This window comes from Prionailurus bengalensis, chromosome B4 (assembly GCF_016509475.1).
Source record: "Prionailurus bengalensis isolate Pbe53 chromosome B4, Fcat_Pben_1.1_paternal_pri, whole genome shotgun sequence".
NCBI lineage: Eukaryota > Metazoa > Chordata > Mammalia > Carnivora > Felidae > Prionailurus > Prionailurus bengalensis.
The window spans coordinates 35,879,789-35,899,193 of record NC_057358.1 but is presented as its reverse complement, the minus strand read 5'-3'; the positions used below and the strand labels follow the sequence as shown (position 1 = coordinate 35,899,193).

General features: G+C 43.1%; 1 protein-coding gene across 6 annotated transcripts in view; it reads right to left on the bottom strand.

The window, feature by feature from the left end:
- CACNA2D4 (calcium voltage-gated channel auxiliary subunit alpha2delta 4) overlaps positions 1-18,889 on the bottom strand; it is a 118,319-nt gene extending 99,430 nt beyond the window's left edge. For all 6 annotated transcript variants that reach the window (XR_006294736.1, XM_043564717.1, XM_043564714.1 and 3 more), the window contains exons 1-6: positions 18,459-18,889; positions 14,612-14,693; positions 12,714-12,830; positions 7,365-7,424; positions 5,044-5,206; positions 4,551-4,682 (exon numbers count right to left, since the gene is read on the bottom strand). Coding sequence is in view for 5 of the 6 variants with exons in the window: in XM_043564717.1 (XP_043420652.1) it covers positions 4,551-4,682; positions 5,044-5,206; positions 7,365-7,424; positions 12,714-12,830; positions 14,612-14,693; positions 18,459-18,634 (730 nt within the window). In the remaining variant the exon portion in view is untranslated. The remainder of the gene's footprint in view (positions 1-4,550; positions 4,683-5,043; positions 5,207-7,364; positions 7,425-12,713; positions 12,831-14,611; positions 14,694-18,458) is intronic.
- Between the last annotated feature and the right edge of the window lie 516 nt (positions 18,890-19,405).

Sequence of the window (19,405 nt, the reverse complement as noted above, 5' to 3'; positions counted from 1 at the left end):
AAGCTATAGTAACCAAAACAGTATGGCATTGACACAAAATAGACATATAGATCAATGGAATAGGACGGAGAGCCCAGAAATAAATTCACAATTATATAGTTAATTAATCTACAATAAAGGAAGCAAGAACATACAATGGGGAAAAGATGATTTCTTCAATAAATGGTGCTGGGAAACCTGGACAGATAAGTGCAAAAGAATGAAGCCAGACCACTTTCTTACACCATATAAAAAAATAAACTCAAAATAAATTCAATACCTAAATGTAAGACCTAAAACCATAAAATTCCTAGAAGAAAACATAGGCAATAAGTTCATCAGTCTTAACAATATTTTTTTTGGATAGGTCTCCTCAGCAAGGCAACAAAAATAAAAATAAAACGGGACTATATCAGGACACCTGGGTGGTTCAGTTGGTTGAGTGTCCAACTCTTGATTTCAGCTCAGGTCATGATCCCAGGGTCATGGGATCAAGCTCCGCATTGGGCTCTGCACTGAGCATAGAGCCTACTTGAAATTCTCCCTCATCCTTTCCCTCTGCCCCTCTCTCCAACTTGGGCTCACCTGTGGTCCTTCTATCTCTAAAATAAAAAAATAAGAATAAAAATGGGACTACATCAAAATAAAAAAAATTTTTCAGTGAAGGAAATCATCAACAAAAGGCAACCTACTAAATGAGAGAAGATATTTGCAAGTGATATATAGTAAGGAGTTGATATCCAAAATATATCAAAAACACTTATAAAATTCAACAAAAAAACCAACGTGATTAAAAAATGTGCAGAGGACTTGAACAGACATTTTTCCAAAGAGATGCCCAATTGACACATGAAAAGATGCTCAACATCACTAATCATCTGGGAAGTGCAAATCAAAACCATAGTAAGATACCACCTCACACCTGCCAGAATAACCATTATCAAAAAGACAAGAAATAACAAGTGCTGGTAAGAATATGGAGAAAAGGGAACCCTTATGCACTCTTGGCGGGGAATGTAAATAGGTGCAGCTACTCTGGAAGACAGTATGGAGGCTCCTCAAAAAATTAAAAACAGGACTACCATACAATCCAGCAATTCCACATCTAGATACTTATTTGAAGAAAATAAAATGCTAATTTGAAAAGATATATGTACCCCTATTTTCATTGCAGCACTCTTCACAATAGTCAAGATATGGAAGCAACCCAAGTGTTCATCAATATGTGAATGGATAATGAAGATGTGGTGTATATATACAATAGGATAGTAGCCATAAAAAGAATGAAATCTTGCCATTTGCAAAGACATGGATGGAGCTAGAGAGTATTATGCTAAGTGAAATAAGTCAGAGAAAAACAAATACCATATATGTGGAATCTAAAAACAAATGAACAAACAAAAACCAGAAAAAGACTCATAGATACAGAGAACAAACTGGTGGTTGCCAGAGGGAAGGGGTTGGGAAATGGGCAAAAGAGGTGAAGGGGATTGAGAGGTACAAAGTTCCAATTATAAAATAAATAAGTCACAAGTATGTAATGTACAACATAGGGAATATAGTCAATAATATTGTAATAACTTTGTATAGTAACAGAGGGTAACTAGACCTTTCTAGGTGATCATTTCATAATGTATAAAAATATTGAATCATTATGTTGTATGCCTGAAACTAATATAATATATATCAATCATAATTCCATTTTATAAGTTAGGGTGGCACATTTTATGTTATATGTATTTTACCATGATTAAAAATTTTAAAAACCACTACTAACTGCACCTGTGAGATGCAGCAAAAGTGGAGCTTCTAGGGCCAAGGTATTGCCATAAATGCTTATTTTAGACATAAAGAAAGGCTTAAAATTAAAGCTAAGTGTCCAATTTAATAAGTTAGAAAGAAGAACAGTAGAACACACTCAAGGAAAGGGAAAACAGGAGATAAGCTCAGAGCTGAAACAGATGACTTGGAGAACAAAGATGCAATAGAGAGCAGTCCACGAAGACAAAAGATGATTCCTACCTAACAAAATAGAGAAACCAGTGGCAGGATAATGAAGAAAAAAATGAGTAATACTATAGATAAAAGGGGACATAATTATAGATACAGCAGGGATTAAAAAGATGATAGAATAATAGCTTCCTGGAAATAGTTTTGAAAACCCAGATGAAAGGGATGGATTCTTAGAAAAAGAATTTTACCAAAGTAAGAAGAAATAGAAAATCTTATGAGTCTTGCAAGTATTAAATATATTGAAGTGGTAATTTAAAATATCCCCATAAAGAAAACATCAGGTCTATATGGTTTTATAGATGAATCCTAACAAACTTTTCAAGGAAAGGATCAGTCTAACTTATTTAAATACTTCTAAGAACCAGAAAAAGAAGGAATACTTCCCAGTTTATTTTTTGAAGCTACTATAATTTTGAAAACCAAAGACAGTATAAGAAAAAAAATTTACAAGACCATTTCACTCATGAGTGCAAAAAAAATCCCAAACAAGATCATTAATAAACTAAATCCAGCAATGCACAAAAGACTAATTTACTATGATCAAGTTATGTTTTCATATCAATGTAAGGATGGATTAACATTGGAAAAGTTAATAGATAATTAGACAAATGCCATAATAGGCATTCACAGAAGAAGAAATACATACAATACATGACATATGAAGAAAGAGATACTCAGCTTCACAACTGATCAGCCAAATGCAATGCCAGACCAGTGAAATACCATTTTATACTAAAGGGTTATTAACAAAATCTTTTAATGTTTAACAATACCCAGGATTTCAGAAAATGTGGGTCAACAGACTCTCTTATTCATGACTGGTGGGAATATAATTGGTACAAGTATTTTGGAGAACAATTTTGCACTTTCTTGTCATAGTTGAACAGTCACATATCTCATAACCTAGCAATTCCATTCCTAGGTACATACCCAAGAGAAATTCTCAGAATATGTCTCAGGAGACATGTATAAGAACATTCATAGCAACACTGTTCTTAAAAGGAAAAAAAAAACAGAGAAGAAAAACAAAAAATTGCAAACAACCCAGATAGGATCAGGAGGATGAATAAACTGCCATATTGGCCCACAAGAATATGATATAGAAAAAAATGACAAAGTACATATGTGACATATGTGACAGTCCAGATGAATCTTGCTAGTATAATACTGAATGAAAAAGCAAACTCTGAAAGTCTATACTCAAAACCAGTTTAATAAATTTTAAAAACAAGCAAAACAAAACAATATATTGTTTAGGGAGATGTCTGTGTGTTTGTAAAAATGATATAAAACTAAGCAGAGAGCCAAAAAAGTCAAATAGAGGGATAAGTTCAAAGTGGAGAATAGTTGTTACCTGGTCAGTTGAAGGGGGTGAAATCAGGGAGAAGTCAGAGGGGCAGAGGCCAGAGGAGGAGCACATAAGTAAATAGAGGTTTGGTAACATTCTAGTTTTTGCGTTGGTGATGTAAATACAAGCATTCACTGTATTATAAATAAAAATAAAAAAACACAGAAATAGGCCTGCATGGACCCATGAGAACAGTGTACCATGACCATGGATTATGGTCACCCCAATACTGTGCACCTAAGGGCTGATATATATCTATAAATGTGGGTGCAGATGTGAGAAGTTGCCTCCCCTCTTCATAGACTGATGGGCCATATCTGGACTGTTTTGTCTGCACACAAGTTGATGTCTCTGGATGTGGCAGAAATGTGCAGGAATTGGACCCTGAAGAAGACCTGAGGGACATGTGAGTTGTCTTCAAGCATTTTAAGGGCTGTTCTAAGGAAGAGGGATGAGCTTGCTTGTTGAGGCTGCAGAGAGCAGAGAAAGAAAGTGACTGGTTGTGGATTTGGGCAGAGAAACAGGGGCATGCTAAAACCCTGTGTGTGAGTTCTAAGATCCCTGTGTCTTCCTGCAGAAGAATTAGCTTTTCCAGCCTGGGGACACAGAAGGGTCTTTTAGGACTTCTGATTTCCTGTCTCAGAAAAACAGGGCAACTTCAAGACTTTCAGGAGTGTGCTAAAATATAAAAATGGGTTGGAGTAAAATGCAAACCTCGTGGTAGATGTTTCTGTTTTCTACTTTTATTGATGGACAAGGGACTTTTCCCGTGCCATCTATTAAGTTTGCCACTAATCACATACTAACTGGTGACACTTTGTGCATTGCTGTTGAAACCTTCAAGTGAATATGCTCCATTTCTCCAATTAGAATGTAAACTTCTTAAGATCCAGAATTGTTTTATCTTCCTTTGCATGTTCCACAGTGATTTTCATAGGACAAGAGTTTAATGTGGGCATTTTGTGATTAGTTACCATGGTGTTTGATAGTTTCATTCATTCATTCATTCATTCATTCATTCAACAGCTATTTATTGTAAATGTGCTTATCATGTTGTGAAGGGTGTCAAAATGTGGGTTGGAGATGCTTTTGGACAGGAGGGGTGTCCATTTACTGGGGGTCTGAGTGCCAGGGCCCATCTTCAATGTCTTTATTGCCTTTGTCCCAGAAAAGCTCAGAAGACCACGGAGATGCCTCCTGATATCCCTACCTGGATAGATCCTGAAGAATCCAGTGGAGCTGCCAAAATATTGCCATGTCAGTGTCGGGTCTCTTTGGAAATTCTCCACAAAAACAGTGTTCAAAGCTTCAGACATGTAGACTCCATTTAAAATGTCTGGGTCTAAAAGTTGAAATTATAGAAAGAACTGCAGAGAAACTAAATCAGAAGAAACAGTGACCATCTTTCACCTGCCAAACACACACGCAGCCTGCAGTGCTGTTGTTTACAACTTTCTGCTACATTGCATTTGGCGAGCCACACTCACACCCTCTAATCCAGGAATGCTGAGTTTTCTTCCAGCCGAACTGGCGTAGAATACTTTTTCTTGTTCTCCCCAGTCAAGGAGGTTGGAGAATCAGATTAGACTCCTCAAGTCTTCTCAGGAAAATGGAGGCAAATCTTTAAAACTCACCAGTACCACCTAACAACTATAAACTGTTAAGAGAGAGTGCCAGGTTGCGGGGTGGGGCAAAGGAGCTACCTTTGTTGTACACGTTCGTGGGCAGCTGCACGCTGCTGATGGAGGTGTTCACCATCAGATTGCTGAAGTGCGCATTGGATTCAAGGACAAACTCAGCCCCCAGCTCCACGTAATTGCCATTCTCATCCCTCTCGTTGATCAGGACAGAGTTGTAATAGTTAAACTAGGGGTGGAAAGAAAATAGCAGCACAGAGACAGTGTGAACACAAGAGACATACAAGGTGAGAAAGAGAAAGAGAAATGGCACAGATCAGAGCACTCAGATGTAAGAGGTGGGGTCAGACGGGCTGACAGCATCCATACAAGCAACATCCATGGACAACTGAGGCAGTGACCTGTATTACACATTTGGACAAATACAGATCCCAGACAGTTGGAGAGCATGGTTGATTCACTTGGTTTTTGATGTAAGTTGTCTAGATTACTGCCTCAGTTCTCCACTTTGTTTGTCATGTGTGGGCATGACCAGATCAGAGCCAGAGACGGGTAGGTAGAGGTCCAAGGTGAAGTAAAGAGACAGGGGCAGCCTCATGGGCACCATCAATTTTCTTCCAGTGTAGGAGGGCTCCTAGGAACCCAGAGTGGTGGGTCCTGAGAGGTGAGGCTTCTCTCTTTAGAAAACAGCCTTCAGCCTGGGCCCGAGGCAAGGTCTGTGGCCCCCGTGTCCCTCTGAGGAGCCAGCAGTGTGCTCTCTGCCTCTAGCATGTAGTGTTAAAGGGTCTACTTGGAATACCACACTTAGAGCCATGATCAGACCTACCCCACTCCCTCCACACCACCTGGTTCACATCTTGAACAGCCCCCTCAGGGCACCCTATGTCTTGCCCCACACCACAATACTGCTGACTGCAAGAGCTTTCTTTCTTTCTTTCTTTCTTTCTTTCTTTCTTTCTTTCTTTCTTTCTTTTTTACAATCGATAATTGATTTAAGTTTTCATCATTTTTTTAGAAATAAAAAGGTCTAAGGACAGATTTGCTTTTTAAAGCAAAAAAGTTACAAAAATGAAAAAATGATAAAATGTAGTTTTGTTATATCCTAATTGCTTAAGTGTGTTCTGTAAATTCCAAATAAGTAAAATAATATAAAAAATATTTTCAAATATTTATAGAATGAAAACCACAATCATTAAATTTCCTTTACTCCTCCCACAGATGAATTCACAAATATATAAAAACTGACATACATTTATCCTCCTGCTGGTGTTGATCCTATTATCTGGGAACAAGCCAAGGTGAATAACCCTGATTCTGAAAAGTTAATTCTGGTACTCATGGTGGGTTTCAAAAAACTTCTTCGAAGACTGAAGTTTCAAGATCAGATGACTAAGCAACAGCAGACCAGATTAGATATCATATCTGAAGATTAGCGAATTACAGAAGAATCAAACCACAACTATGGCCAAAATTGCACAATACAAGAGGAAACTCATGGACCTTTCCCATAGAACTTTACAGGTTCTAATCAAACAGGAAATTCAGAGAAAGAGTGGGTATGCCATTCAAGCTGATGAAGAGCAGTTGGGAGTTCAGCTAGATACAATTCAGTGTGAACTGAATGCACCTACCCAGTTTAAGGGCCGACTAAATGAACTGATGTCCCAAATCAGGATGAAGAATCATTTTGGTACAAGAGCTTTCTAAAGCACAAATCCAGCTGTGTCCCTCCCCTGCTCAAACCCTTCAGTCTGTGACATTCCAGGCTGAGTTGAGGCCAGATTCCTATCTGTCCACAGTCACTTTCTACTTCACCATCCCCTGGACATACAGAACTGACCATTCACAATTTCCTCTATCTTGTGTTTTCCTATGTCAGTGTCTTTTCTTTTCCCTCAGCTTCTCCATGCCTTTCCTGTTCAAATCCCACTCAGCCTGAGGCTGGTCCTAATGCCACCCTGTCTGCAGGACTTTCTGAGCCTCTACTCCTTCCCTTCTGCATTCTTGTAACTCTGTTTACCAACTCTCATGGACTTGTTACATATGCCTCATGCTAGAGTTATTTGGTCTATGAGCTTCTTGACTTTTTATCTATCCAGAGGCTAGCACATGGTGGTTGGGCAAAAAATGTTTATGGAAGTCTTGAAAAGTCTTGAAAATTTTCTCTCCTATCTGGTCCATAAATCTCTTCTGAAAAGACTGGAGAGTATTTCAGAATCAAGCTATTATATGGTCATACATATCCTATGCACATTAAAAGATGGTGCTGGACTGTCTACCTTCCCCCACCCCTCTGTATCTTATACCCAAGGGACCCTGGCTCTTGGCGGGGGGTTAGTGATTAGTCATCATACCCTCCCAGCAGCAGCTCTGGGAGCAGGACTCACCACCAGCGATTCATTGAATTCATGGTTCAGGTCAGCCTCCTCAGCAGCCTCTACCAGATTCTGAAGGATGGAAACACAAAGGGGAGAATGAATGGGCAAAACAAGGCCAGTAGGTCTTCAACAATTTCTACTCCTAAGAATATACCCAAGATAACTGAAAACAGGTACTCAAACACTAACCTGTGCACAAATGTTTGTAGCAGCACTATTCACAATAGCCATAAGGCAAATGCATGTTATTAAGTGAAAGATGCCAGTCTGAAAAGGTTACCTGCTGCATTCCAACTACGTGACATTATGACAGTATGGAAAAGAAAAACTATGGAAACAGTAAAAAGATCAGTGTTAGCCAGAGGTTTGGGGGAGGGAGAGATGAATAGGCAGAAAACAGACAATTTTTTAGGGCAGTAAAGCTATTCTGTATGACCTATAATAAGCTAAGTGAAAGACTCCAGATATAGAAAGTTACATACTATATGATTCCATTTTTGTGAAATATTCAAATGGAAAATCTATTGACAAAAAGCAGATTAGTGGTTTCTGGGAGCTGGGGAGTGAGAGTGACTGCTTAATGGGTATAGGGTTTCAGTCTGGAAGTAATGAAAAGTTCTGGAACTCGGTGGTGATCGGAGTTGCATAGATGCATAGAGTGTATCTAATGCCACAGGATTGTACATTTTAAAATGGTAAAAATAGTAAATTTTATATTATGTGTATTTACCATAATTTTTTTAAAGAAGGATGTCAGCATTACAGAACATGATGGGAAGTAAGGAAATTAAAGAAGACACAGATAATGGAAAGATCCCTTTTTATGGATTGGATGAATTAATATTGTTAAAAGGTCCATACTACTCAAAGCAGTCTACAAATTCAGTGCAACCCCTATCAAAATCCCAATATCATTCTTTACAGAAACAGAAAAAAAAACCACCGTAAAACTCATGTGGAACCACAAAAGACCATGAATAGCCAAAAACAATGTTGGGTAAGGAGAACAAAGCTGGAGGCATCACACTTCCTGATTTCAAAATATATTACAAAACTACAATAATCAAAACAGTTGGTATTGGCAGAAAAAACATATAGACAAATGAAATAATTTGAGAATAGAGAGCCCAGAAATAAATCCATACATTTATTTAAAAATTTTTTAAATGTTTTATTTATTTATTTTGGAGAGAGAGAGAGGAAGCATAAGCTCAGGAGAGGGGCAGAGAGAGAGGGAGACACAGATTCCAAAGCAGTCTCCAGGCTGCCTGACACAGAGCTCAAACTCACAAACTATGAGATCATGATCTGAGCTGAAGTCAGACACTTAATACACATGCACCTCTAACCCAGCATTTAAAACAACTGATCTTGAAGGGTGCTAAGTACACACAATGGTGAAAAAAATAGTCTGTTCAATAGATGGTGTTAGGAAAACTGAATATTCACATGCAGAAGAATTAAATTGGATCCTTATCTTATACCAAATACAAACAACTCAAAATAAAGACTTAAATGCAAGACCTGAAATTATAAAATTACTAGAAAGCATAGAGAAAAAGTTTCTTGTCACTGGTCTTTTGGGGGAGCGTGTGACACCCAAAACACAGACAAAAAGCAAAAATAGAAAGGGGATTGCATCAAACCAGAAAGCTTCTGCACAGCAAAGGAAACAATCAACAGAGTGAACCTATGGTTGGCAAAACTGGAGAGCTACATGCAAAAGAATGAAACTGGACCACTTACTTACATTATACACAAAAATAAACTCAAAATGGATTAAAGACCTAAATGTGAGGCCTGAAAGTATAAAATTCCTAGAAGAAAACACAGGGAATAATTTCTTTGCCATTCACCACAAAAACATTTTTCTATATAGGTCTCCTCTGGCAAGTGAAACAAAAGCAAAATTAAACTATTGGGACCACACTAAAATAAAAGGATTTGCACAGTGAAGGAAACCATCAACAAAACAAAAAGGCAACCTACCAAATGGGAAAGATATTTGCAAATGATATCTGATAAGGGCTTAATATCCAAAATATATAAAGAATTTATACAAGGCAACAGAAAAAAAACCCAAATAATACAATTAAAAATGGGCAGAAGAACTGAATAGACATTTTTCCAAAGAAGACATACAGATGGGCAACAGACACATGAAAAGATGCTCAACATTACTAATAATCAGGAAAACGCAGACTAAAACCACAATGAGATATATCTTTGTATCTGTCAGAATGGCTAAAATAAAAAACACAAGAAATAACAAGTACTGATGAAGATGTGGCGAGAAGGGAACTCTTGTGCACTGGTGGTGGGAGTGTAAACTGGTGCAGCCATTGTGGAAAATAGTATGGAGATTCCTCAGAAAATTAAAAATAAAATTACCAGATGATTTAGTAATTCCACTACTGGGTATTTACCAAAAAAAAAAAATAAAGACACTAATTCATCACCACCATCCACCTCCAGAACTCAAAAAAGAAAAGAAAAGAAAAACACTAATTCAAAATGATATACGCATTCCTAGGTTTATTACAGCATTACTTACAATAGCCAAGATACGGAAGCAACCCAAGTGTCCACTGATAGATGAATAGATAAAGAAGATGTGGTGTGTGTACAATGGAATATTAGTCATAAAAAAGAATGAAATCTTGTCATTTGCAACAACATGGATGGACTTAGAGGGTATAATACCAAGTGATATAAGTCAGAGAAAGACAAATACCATATGATTTTACTCATATGTGGAATTTCAGAAACAAAGCAAACAAACAAAAAAAGAAACCAACAACAACAACAAAAGGCTATTAACTATAGGAAACAAACTGACGGTTACCAGAGGGGAGGTGAGTGGGGGATGGGTAAAATAGGTGAAGGGGATTAAGAGTGTACAACTTGATGAGCACTGAGTAATGTTAAAAAAAAAAAAAAAGTCAAAGGACCTGAATAGGCGTTCCCCAAAGAAGACATACAAATGAGCAACAGATATATGAAAAGGTACTCAATTTCACAAATCATCAGGGAAATGCAAATCAAAACCACAAATGAGATACCACTGCATACCTGTTAGAAGGCTGTTATTAGAAAGACATAAGATAACAAGTGTTGGTGAGGCTGCGGAGAAAAGAGAATCCCTGCGTTGTTGGTGGGAATATAAATTGGTACTACCATATGGAAAACAGCATGGACATTCCCCAAAAACTTAAAAATAGAACTATCATATGATCCAGCAATCCCACTTCTGAGTACATATCAAAGTAAATGAAATCAGGATCTCAAAAAGATATCTGCACTCCCATTTCACTGAAGATAATACCAATAATAGGGAAACAACCTAAATGTTAGTCAACGTGATCTCTCTCACTCTCTCTCTCTCTCTGTCTCTATTCTATCTTTATTCAGCCTTAAAGGAAAACCGTTCTACTTGCAACAACATGGGTAAACTTGAAAGACATTATGCTAAGTGAAATAAGCTAGATACAGAAAGACAAATATTGTATAATATCATTTATATGTGGAATCTAAACTAATCAAACTCATAGAAACAGTTACCAAGAGCTGATGGGGGAAAGGCAAAATGGGGAGATGTTGGTCAAAGGGTATAAAGTTTCAGTTATGCAAGATAAATAAGTTGTAGAGAACTGATGTACAGCAATATGACTTTAGTTGGCAGTTTTGAATGTTGGCATTCTTGAGGGTTGCTAAGAGGGTAGATCTTGGGTGTTCTCATCACACATAAATAAATAAAGGAAGGAGGGAGGGAGGAAGGAAGGAAAGGAGCGGGGGAAGGAAGGAAGGAAGGAAGGAAGGAAGGAAGGAAGGAAGGCAGGCAGGCAAAGAGGCAGAAAGGGAGGGAAGGAGGAAGGGAGAAAGGAAAAGTGCGAGGTATGGATGTTGGTTGGCTTGGTTGAGGTGAATATTTCACAATGTATATGTATATTATTGGGTAATCAGGTTGCACACCTTAAATATACATAATTTTTTATTGTCAATTATACCTCAATAAACCTGGGGAATAAAAAAGACTTGAGCTCCTATTCTGGCTTTTTTAGGGGGCAAGTTACTAAGCCTCTCCGGGTCTCTATTCATATAACTGTATATTGCGTCAAATAATTCAAGCACCAAATCCTAGGATGTGATGAAGAAATTCCACAGGGCATCCCCATGGAAGGGCCCAACATCTGTGCCCAGAGAGATGTTTTAAACAACACTGAAGATGGAAGGAGGCAAGCGTTACTGCCCACGTTGGTTGTATGTGAGGTCACTGTCCCCCTACTGTCCAGGATGGGCTTTCCAGTCCCCAAGTATCTTCTCTGATGCTGAGATCCCTTGCCCCTAAGCTATAGAAAAGAGGCTGCAAATTGTCACTTGTGGGAAAGAAGTTCTCAGTGACTTTGACACTGATGCTTCCCAGGCAGTGGGCTTTGATGGGGATGTGGGGAGCCAGGCAGGACCCTGGTCAGGCTGCAGCTTGCTTTGTCAGCACTGCCAGATCTCTCCCTAACCCCTGTCCTCAGCCTCTCCTGCACAACCTACCACCAAGCTCCATCTCCTCTCTCCTTGTTTTCCTGGCTCCCCAAAGGGAGTCCTTTTGGGGACAACACTGGTTTTGGATGGCCAGATGTCTGGATGGGTGGATCAGGAACTATGTCTCTCCAAGCAACCAAATCCCCACAGATATCAGGGCAGTCCCTTCATGTTAGGGAAGGGACACATTCTGTTTCTAGCAGGGCCAAGCCAGGCTTGGTGGATGTGCAGTGAGGGAATCACCTGTGCATGAGGCCCAGCACTATAAGTACTTCTGCTGTCTGGATGGCCCTCTGAGCACTCGAGAGCCATGGCGGATGGGTTGGCATACAGAGGAGGAGAAGGTGGGGGGAGGAGTAGGGGAAGGAGAAAAGGGGAGAGGACAGAAGGGAGAGGAGATGAAGGAGCTTCGCTTTTTGAGCTCTCCATCTAGCTATATTCCCTCCCACCCACTAGCCATCCAGCCATCCACCTGTTCATTCAGCAGCTGACTCCTAAGACCTCACTCTGTACCTGTTCTTTGCCAGTCTCTGAATGTGAGGTTGTGATGCGGAGTCCCTCTTAACACTGTAGGTTGATCCTATTGTATTGGACATTGTTCCCTAAGGCAGAACTCAAATCTCAGGCCCCTTCTCGCTCCCCTTGCTTGCCATCATTTTCTCCGTTACAAGGATCTTTAGGCTCATGGGGATACAAAGCAGACACTCATAAGGTAGGAAGAGGATGGTGTGGGAAAGAGGATGCAGGGCCACAACACTGAGTGTCATTTTGGTGTCATGGGCGCTGGGATGGAACCCCCACAAATCATAGGACCTGGAGTACCTTGACAGCCTCCACCTTCCTGCGTAGCATGGTTTCCATGTCCTCTGAGAACTTCCTCACCAGCTCCAAGCCATCCACCTCCTTGATCCTCAGACTGGACTCCACATCCTTGTATTTCTGTGTAGGGGAAGTGGGAGAGATGGGCACCTGTGGTCTTGTACATGATTATGTGTGGCCTCCAACCTCCCAACTAGTGTATTCACACCTGTGAAGTCTTGTTGACTGGACTAGAGGCAAGGACAGGCCCTCCCCTTCTTGTATAATCTCCCCCACTAACATTAATAGTTGTTTCTTATCAAATGTCCTCTCTGTTCCAGGAACTCTGGAGATGTTGTGGTTAATATCCTTAAAAGGGAGTAGACTGAGGCTCAGAGAGGTCAACAAACTTGACCAAGGTCACACAGCTAGTGAATGGAGAACCTCATCCTGGAATTCTGGAGAGCGCCCAGAATTCCATGTTTTTTGTGCAGTCATGCTGCCTCCCTTGGGCTGCTCACAGGGACTGTGAGACATCAGTTTATCTTTCCCTGACACCTAGTGGTATCAGCGTGGCCCCTTCTCACATCCATGTGAACTGAGATTCTCACTGCTGGGGCAGAGCTTGGCAGCAGCTGCAGGTTGCCCAAAGAACTGCCAGTAGGCCTAGGAATTAAGAGAGCTGGGATCAAATCTACTCTCTGGGCCCGCAGGAGATAATCTTTCACCTGGCGTGTGTCTAATGACCCAGTTTGGCCAGCTAGTGGTCATGTGACAGTCGAGTTACTTAGTTTCCTCATCTACAAAACGTCACATTTGCATGGCTTTAGAGCAGGCTCTAGAATGCTTTTACCCAAAACGGCGAGGCGACGTAATTACTGCTGTATCTCCCTCACCCGGGGTTGGAAGGCACAAATGAGTAAAGTGCTTTGCAATGTAGAAGCTCCAAGTGAGCCTAAAGGGTCTGAGTTGTCATTGCTGGAGCGGCCTGCAGGGAGCGCAGGACTTCCGGTCCGGCCCACTCCTGCCAGCCAAGGACCAGCGGGCCGGAGGAAAGGGCTGCAGCGTGGCCTTGCGAAGGCATAAAACCCTGGGGGTTTACTCTTAGCAACATTTAGAAAATGGTGAAGATCGTACTCACCTAATGAATTAAAGCGTGAATATAAAGCTCTTAGCAAATGGTAATAATAAAGGATGGCAAGCTATTACTAAAACCAGTCTGGAAGTTATAAACATTAGAGAGAATGAGGTTGTTTATAATCCAATGAGAGGACAAGCTTGGTGTCAATCTGCTCAAAAAGCAATTAATAAATAAAGGCGTGGAGGGAGCTCGTGCAACATCCTGTCCATCAGACACTGCTTCCCGCCCTGAGCCATGCACGGGCTAGGCCTCAGCGAGGGCCGGTGTGGGCGGTCGGCAGCGCTGCGGCAGGGCTGGAGGTCCTGAGAACTGGAGGTAAGGGAAGCTCTGTCTGCAGAGGCCATAGGCCCTCTCATCTCCTTCTACTGCCCAAGCACCTGCAGGATACTTACCCCTTTCTCCTTCCTCTGCATACCCTTCACAGTCAGGCGAGCATCCCACTCTGCCTACACCTGCTCCCTCTCCCTTTTCTTCTTCATAGCCACACACCCCCATCTCTCTAACAGCATGCTGGCATCAGCCTCTGGGGCATCTGAGCTGACACTACACTGTGCTCTTGGCCACTTCACAGTACCGTCCCCACTGACTTGATCTGTGACTTGGGCAAATCATTCCCTCCCCGGTCCTCAGTTTCCCCATCTGCAAATGAGGTGAATGGATTAGATAATCTCTAAGACCCCTTACAGCATGGACATTGGGGACTTGAGAACTCTGCTTCTCCATCAGGAGGAAGTCCCTGACTGACTGCCCCCTGTGAGCTCCCTGGAAGGGGGTTACTGACCTTCTGCAGCAAGAGAGAGCCCGAGTATTTGGTCACGGTGTCATATAGGTCCCTGCCGAAGGTGTCTGCCCACAGCTTCACTCTGCCGGGGAATGAAAGTACATGTGTATACACATGCACCACACAGACACACAGATATGGAGACACATATATGCACACACATATATGCACACACACGTGCACATAGAATACCAGCGTGTACACACACACACACACACACACACGCTGATACACACACAGAGACACACATAGCACAGAGACCCACATACATACATGGATGCACGTACACACCACCTATACCCAGAAACACCCACAAAGAGCTACCATCCCTCCTGGTCCAGGCAGGAGACCTAGAGGACCTTTTGGGGGCACAGCAGCTGCCCTCAGGGCAGGGCAGATGAGCTGGGAAGCAAACCCTGATCCCAAACCCCTAAGGGTTCTGGTTTGTGGGTGGAGAACAGAGAGGAGAGAAAGGGAAGAGGTTATGGACAGGCCCAGACCAGGGTGGGGAGAATACTGAGGGTGGAAACAGGAACTGTTTGGTAGCACTGCAACTTTTTTTTTTAATGCTTATTTATTCTGAGAGAGAGAGAGAGAGCACAGAGGTGGAGCAGAGAGAGAGAGAGAGAGAGAGGGAGGGAGACAATTGCAAGCAGGCTCTGCACCATTAGCACAGAACCCATTGCAGGGCTGATCCCAGGAACCTTGAGATCATCACCTGAGCTGAAATCAAGAGTTGGATGCTGAACTGACTTGAGCTACACAGGCGCCCCGGCACCACTGCAGCTTCTTAATGGGCTGTGCCCTTCAGTGTGCCTTGCTCAAGGTCACGACTGGCTGCCAAATCCTCTGTTGAAACTTCAGAGGGGACATGAGGCCAGGGACAGAGGAAGAGGCTCTGAGCTGCTTTTGTGGGGCAGAAAGCAGGCCAGACAGGGAGGGTGTGAGGAAGCAACCCCTCACCCTGGGTGCAGGCAGCCTAGTAGAGAAGCCCTGACCTCTGATCCGTCCCCAGAAGTGCACCAAGATCCTGCCACCTGGGCAGGCTGGTGGCATCCTGGGGAGAATACATAGGACTGTGTCAGAGCCTCTCCAGATGGAGCAAAAGGAGCTTACCCTCATGATCCTGTCAAGGTCCACATTAATTCAATCACTCAACCAATAATTATTAAGGTCCTACTGTGTGCCAGCCATTGTGCACAGCACTGCAGTCATATCACGGTCCTTCCTCATCTTTGTAAAACCCTCAGTTAGAAGGACACCCCTCCATATACAGATAGCATAATACATGTTTGAAGGGGAGGGGTGCCATTGCAGGGCTGATCCCAGCCCTGCAAAGGGCTGGGGAGGGTAGTGGTGGTACCAGGAGGCTTCTTGGGACAAGTGGGATCTGAGTTCAGTGTTAGAAGTTTGGGAGAGTTTAGGCACCTGGGTGGTTCAGTAAGTTGAGCATTCAACTCTTGATTTCAGCTCATGATCTCACAGTCAAGGGTTCGAGCCCCACATTGGGCTCTGTGCTGGGTGTAGAGCCTGCTTAGGATTCTCACTCTCTCCTTCTGCCCTTCTTCCCTGCTCATACTCTCCCTGTCACCCAAAGAAAGAAAGAAAGGAGGGAAGAAAGAAAAGCACAGAAAAGAAAAAAAAGTAAAAGAAGTTTGGGAGAGTTTAGCCTGCCAAAGAGATTTCTAGGTAGAGAGTATAGAAGAGCTTGGAGGGGTCAAAAATGACTTCAGGTTTCTAGCTTGGGTAGTTGAGCTGATGGTGGTGCTATTGAGAATTATCAGGAAGATCAGGAGGAACAAGTTTGAGAGGGTGGAAGGTGATGAGTGTCTCTTGGGATATATAACTGTGAGGTTCCTGTTGCAAAGCTACTGAGTGCTGTAGGATATGTTGTGCACTGCACAACTCCAGAAGGTACCAATTGCATTATATCTTGGAAGACACAAACTTAAACTTAAAACCTCACAAGATATTTAGAAAGAGCTGTCCACAGGCAATGGTATGTGAGTCTAACAAGTAGAGATAGGGCTGAGAGTCATTAGTACATAGGTAGAGTTGAAACTCTGAAGGTATATGGGCTCTCTCAAGGAGAGTGTGGAGCATGAGAAGACCTGTGAGTTGATGAAAAACCCTGGGAGGCACCAACAATCTGGGGGGCAGGCAAAGGGAAAGAATTGCTTGAGGAGGACAGAAGGTCAGCTCAGGTGCCCAAGGAGTCCCAGAGGAGCACAATGTTAATGGAAGTTGAGGCATTGAGATTCAAGTAAAAGAGAGTCCAGGGAGATGGAGCCAGGAATGTCTACTGGGTTGGGCAGGGAAGAGATCTTTGGAGATCTCGATGGGAACAGTTTTGGGAGGGCAGTAGAAGCCTGGGCAGGTGGTGGAGGCTGAGGGCTGAGCAGGAAGCAAGGGCACAGCTGGACACAAGGGAGATGAAATGTCATCGGGGTGGAAGAGGATTCAGCAGGAGAGAGAGGTGGGGTTTTGTCAAGGGCCTGGCAGAGGTCCAGCTCCCAGGAAGAGGCAGGTGCAGATACAGGCAGGTTTGAGGGCTAATAATCTCAGCCAACGTGGAGGTTTCTAAGTAGATGGTCCAGTCTGCCATTCTCCTCAACAAAGACCTGGATTCCAGCCATCTTTACTCAGCACTCAGCCTATTCCTGGAGTTCCCCTTCTACAATTTTGTTGTGTATTCTGGGGCTTGAAACTTATTCTCAACATCTCCCTCAGCAACAGATAGTCTTATGGCCCAGCAACAGGTGAAGCACAGGCCAAACTGACTTGAGTTTAGATTCTGGCACTTCCGTTTACTGCCTGTGTGAACTTGGGGAGGTCATCCAACCTCTCTGAGCTTATTTCCTCAAGTACAGAATAGGGAAGCTATCACCCACCTCATTGCATTGCTGTGTGGAGTAAATATATTATTTATAAAGCACCTAACGCTGTACTAGGCATAGAAAAAGTAGAGGTTATACAATCCAGTGTAAACAAGGCTGCTCAAATCCATTGCTCAACAAAGCTAGACATAATGTGCATTGTTTGTCCTCCCTGTCTCCACTTCTGTTAAGAAATGAGGTTGACAGCTGGCTCTGGTAGCCTATTTTGCTGGTCGTGAGTAGCTGGGCTTAGATATGGACTGAGCAAGCTGCCCCCTTTACTCTAGAGTTCTCTGCTCCCCACATACATTGGCATTTCTTAATAGGACCACATGATCAAAGGACGGAAAACTAGACACTCTCAGAGAGGTTGCACAGCAATTAAACTTTATACCAAAATGTAAATGACTGAGAGCAGATTCTTTCCTGGAGCTGGGCTGATTGACAGAATGTAGAAGGGGGCCTGGAAGGAGGCAGAAGGGAAGACTAAGGCGACCAAAGTCCAATTTTACTCAGCTCCCGGTTGCATGAGCCATTTTGTTGGTTTAGAACTGCTTTACCCTTTCAGAATGTCAAAACACAAATTTCCCAACAAATCCTTAGGGAGCCACGACGATCATTTTGAGCTAGCACATCTCCCACTGCCAGGGGCGTAATGGCAGCGATTATCCTGGAAGGAGCATCCATCGGGCCTGCAGGAGCTTGAGATGCTGCTTGCCAGCCAGAGGAATGAGGACCCTCACTTCAGTTCTGCCTGAAGTCAGCAGGTGTGAGGAGTGGCAGGTGGGGCTCCTGAATGGCAGAATGTGGGAAGAAGGGAGGGAAAGGGAGAGTGGAAACTCCCAGGGGGAGCCCTGAGGGAAGCTAGAGGTCCAGGTGGGAAGGTGGACAGAGGATTGAGCTCTACAGGGGGAAGGAAGGGAGGAAAGGGCCAGAAGATTTTAGAGGGTTGGGGTGAACTTAATGCTTACGTTTCCAGAGGAATCTCGGTCTGCGCGTGTGTGGGGGACAGGGAGGTACTGGAGAGTAGCAGGCACAGGATGACCACGGTCTTCTGCAAGGAGGCCCAGGACCCTGGCCATTGGTGGCAGGGCCTCCTGCTGTGGGGGGCGCTGGTGTCTAAGTGGAACCTGGGGAGTCCTGGCATGGTGTCTCTGCTGGGCTCAGGGTGAAGGCAGGGAGAGAAGAGAGCAGTCTCCAACCGCCAGCTCTGTCTGCCTGTCACCTAGATCCTTGGGACAGCCCCAGGCCTTCTGCCTTCCTGGCAAGCCTGGGGTTCCCAGCTTTGTCTTGTCTTGGCTGCAACGCTTGGCAGGGGTGGGGGTTTCTCTCTGCCTACAGAGTACAGTGCACAGAGGAGCCGCCCCACCTGACCAGCAGGCTCCAGGAGGGGGCTGATGGTCTGAGGGGGGTGGTTGTGACAAAATGAACCCGTTAATCCATTGGCCTCTCCTCTAATCCCCTGCCTGACAGCAGGGAGGAGGAGGTGGCAGAAATGACCTCAGCAGGATTACCCTGATTTGAGAAGACAGGACTCGGTTCATTCCATTAGGGGCCAGAACTTTAAAGAGACAGCCCTGTTCCTGTAGACTTGTTTCTTCTGGACCCAAGGGGAGGAGAAGACTGTGACACTGGCCTGAGAACAACAGGGGGCATCTGTCCAGTGCTCTTACTTATCAAGAGAAGGAACAAATTGGGTGCCTGAGTCATTCAGTTGGTTAAGGGTCTGACTCTTGATTTCAGCTCAAGTCATGATCTCAGGTTCGTGAGACTGAGCCCTGTGCTGGGCTCTGCACTGACAGCATGGAGCCTGCTTGGGATTCTCTCTCTCTCTCTCTCTCTCTCTCTCTCCTCCTCCTCCTCCTCCTCTCTCTACCCCTCCCCCCACTCTCAAAATTAATAAATAAACTTAAAAAAA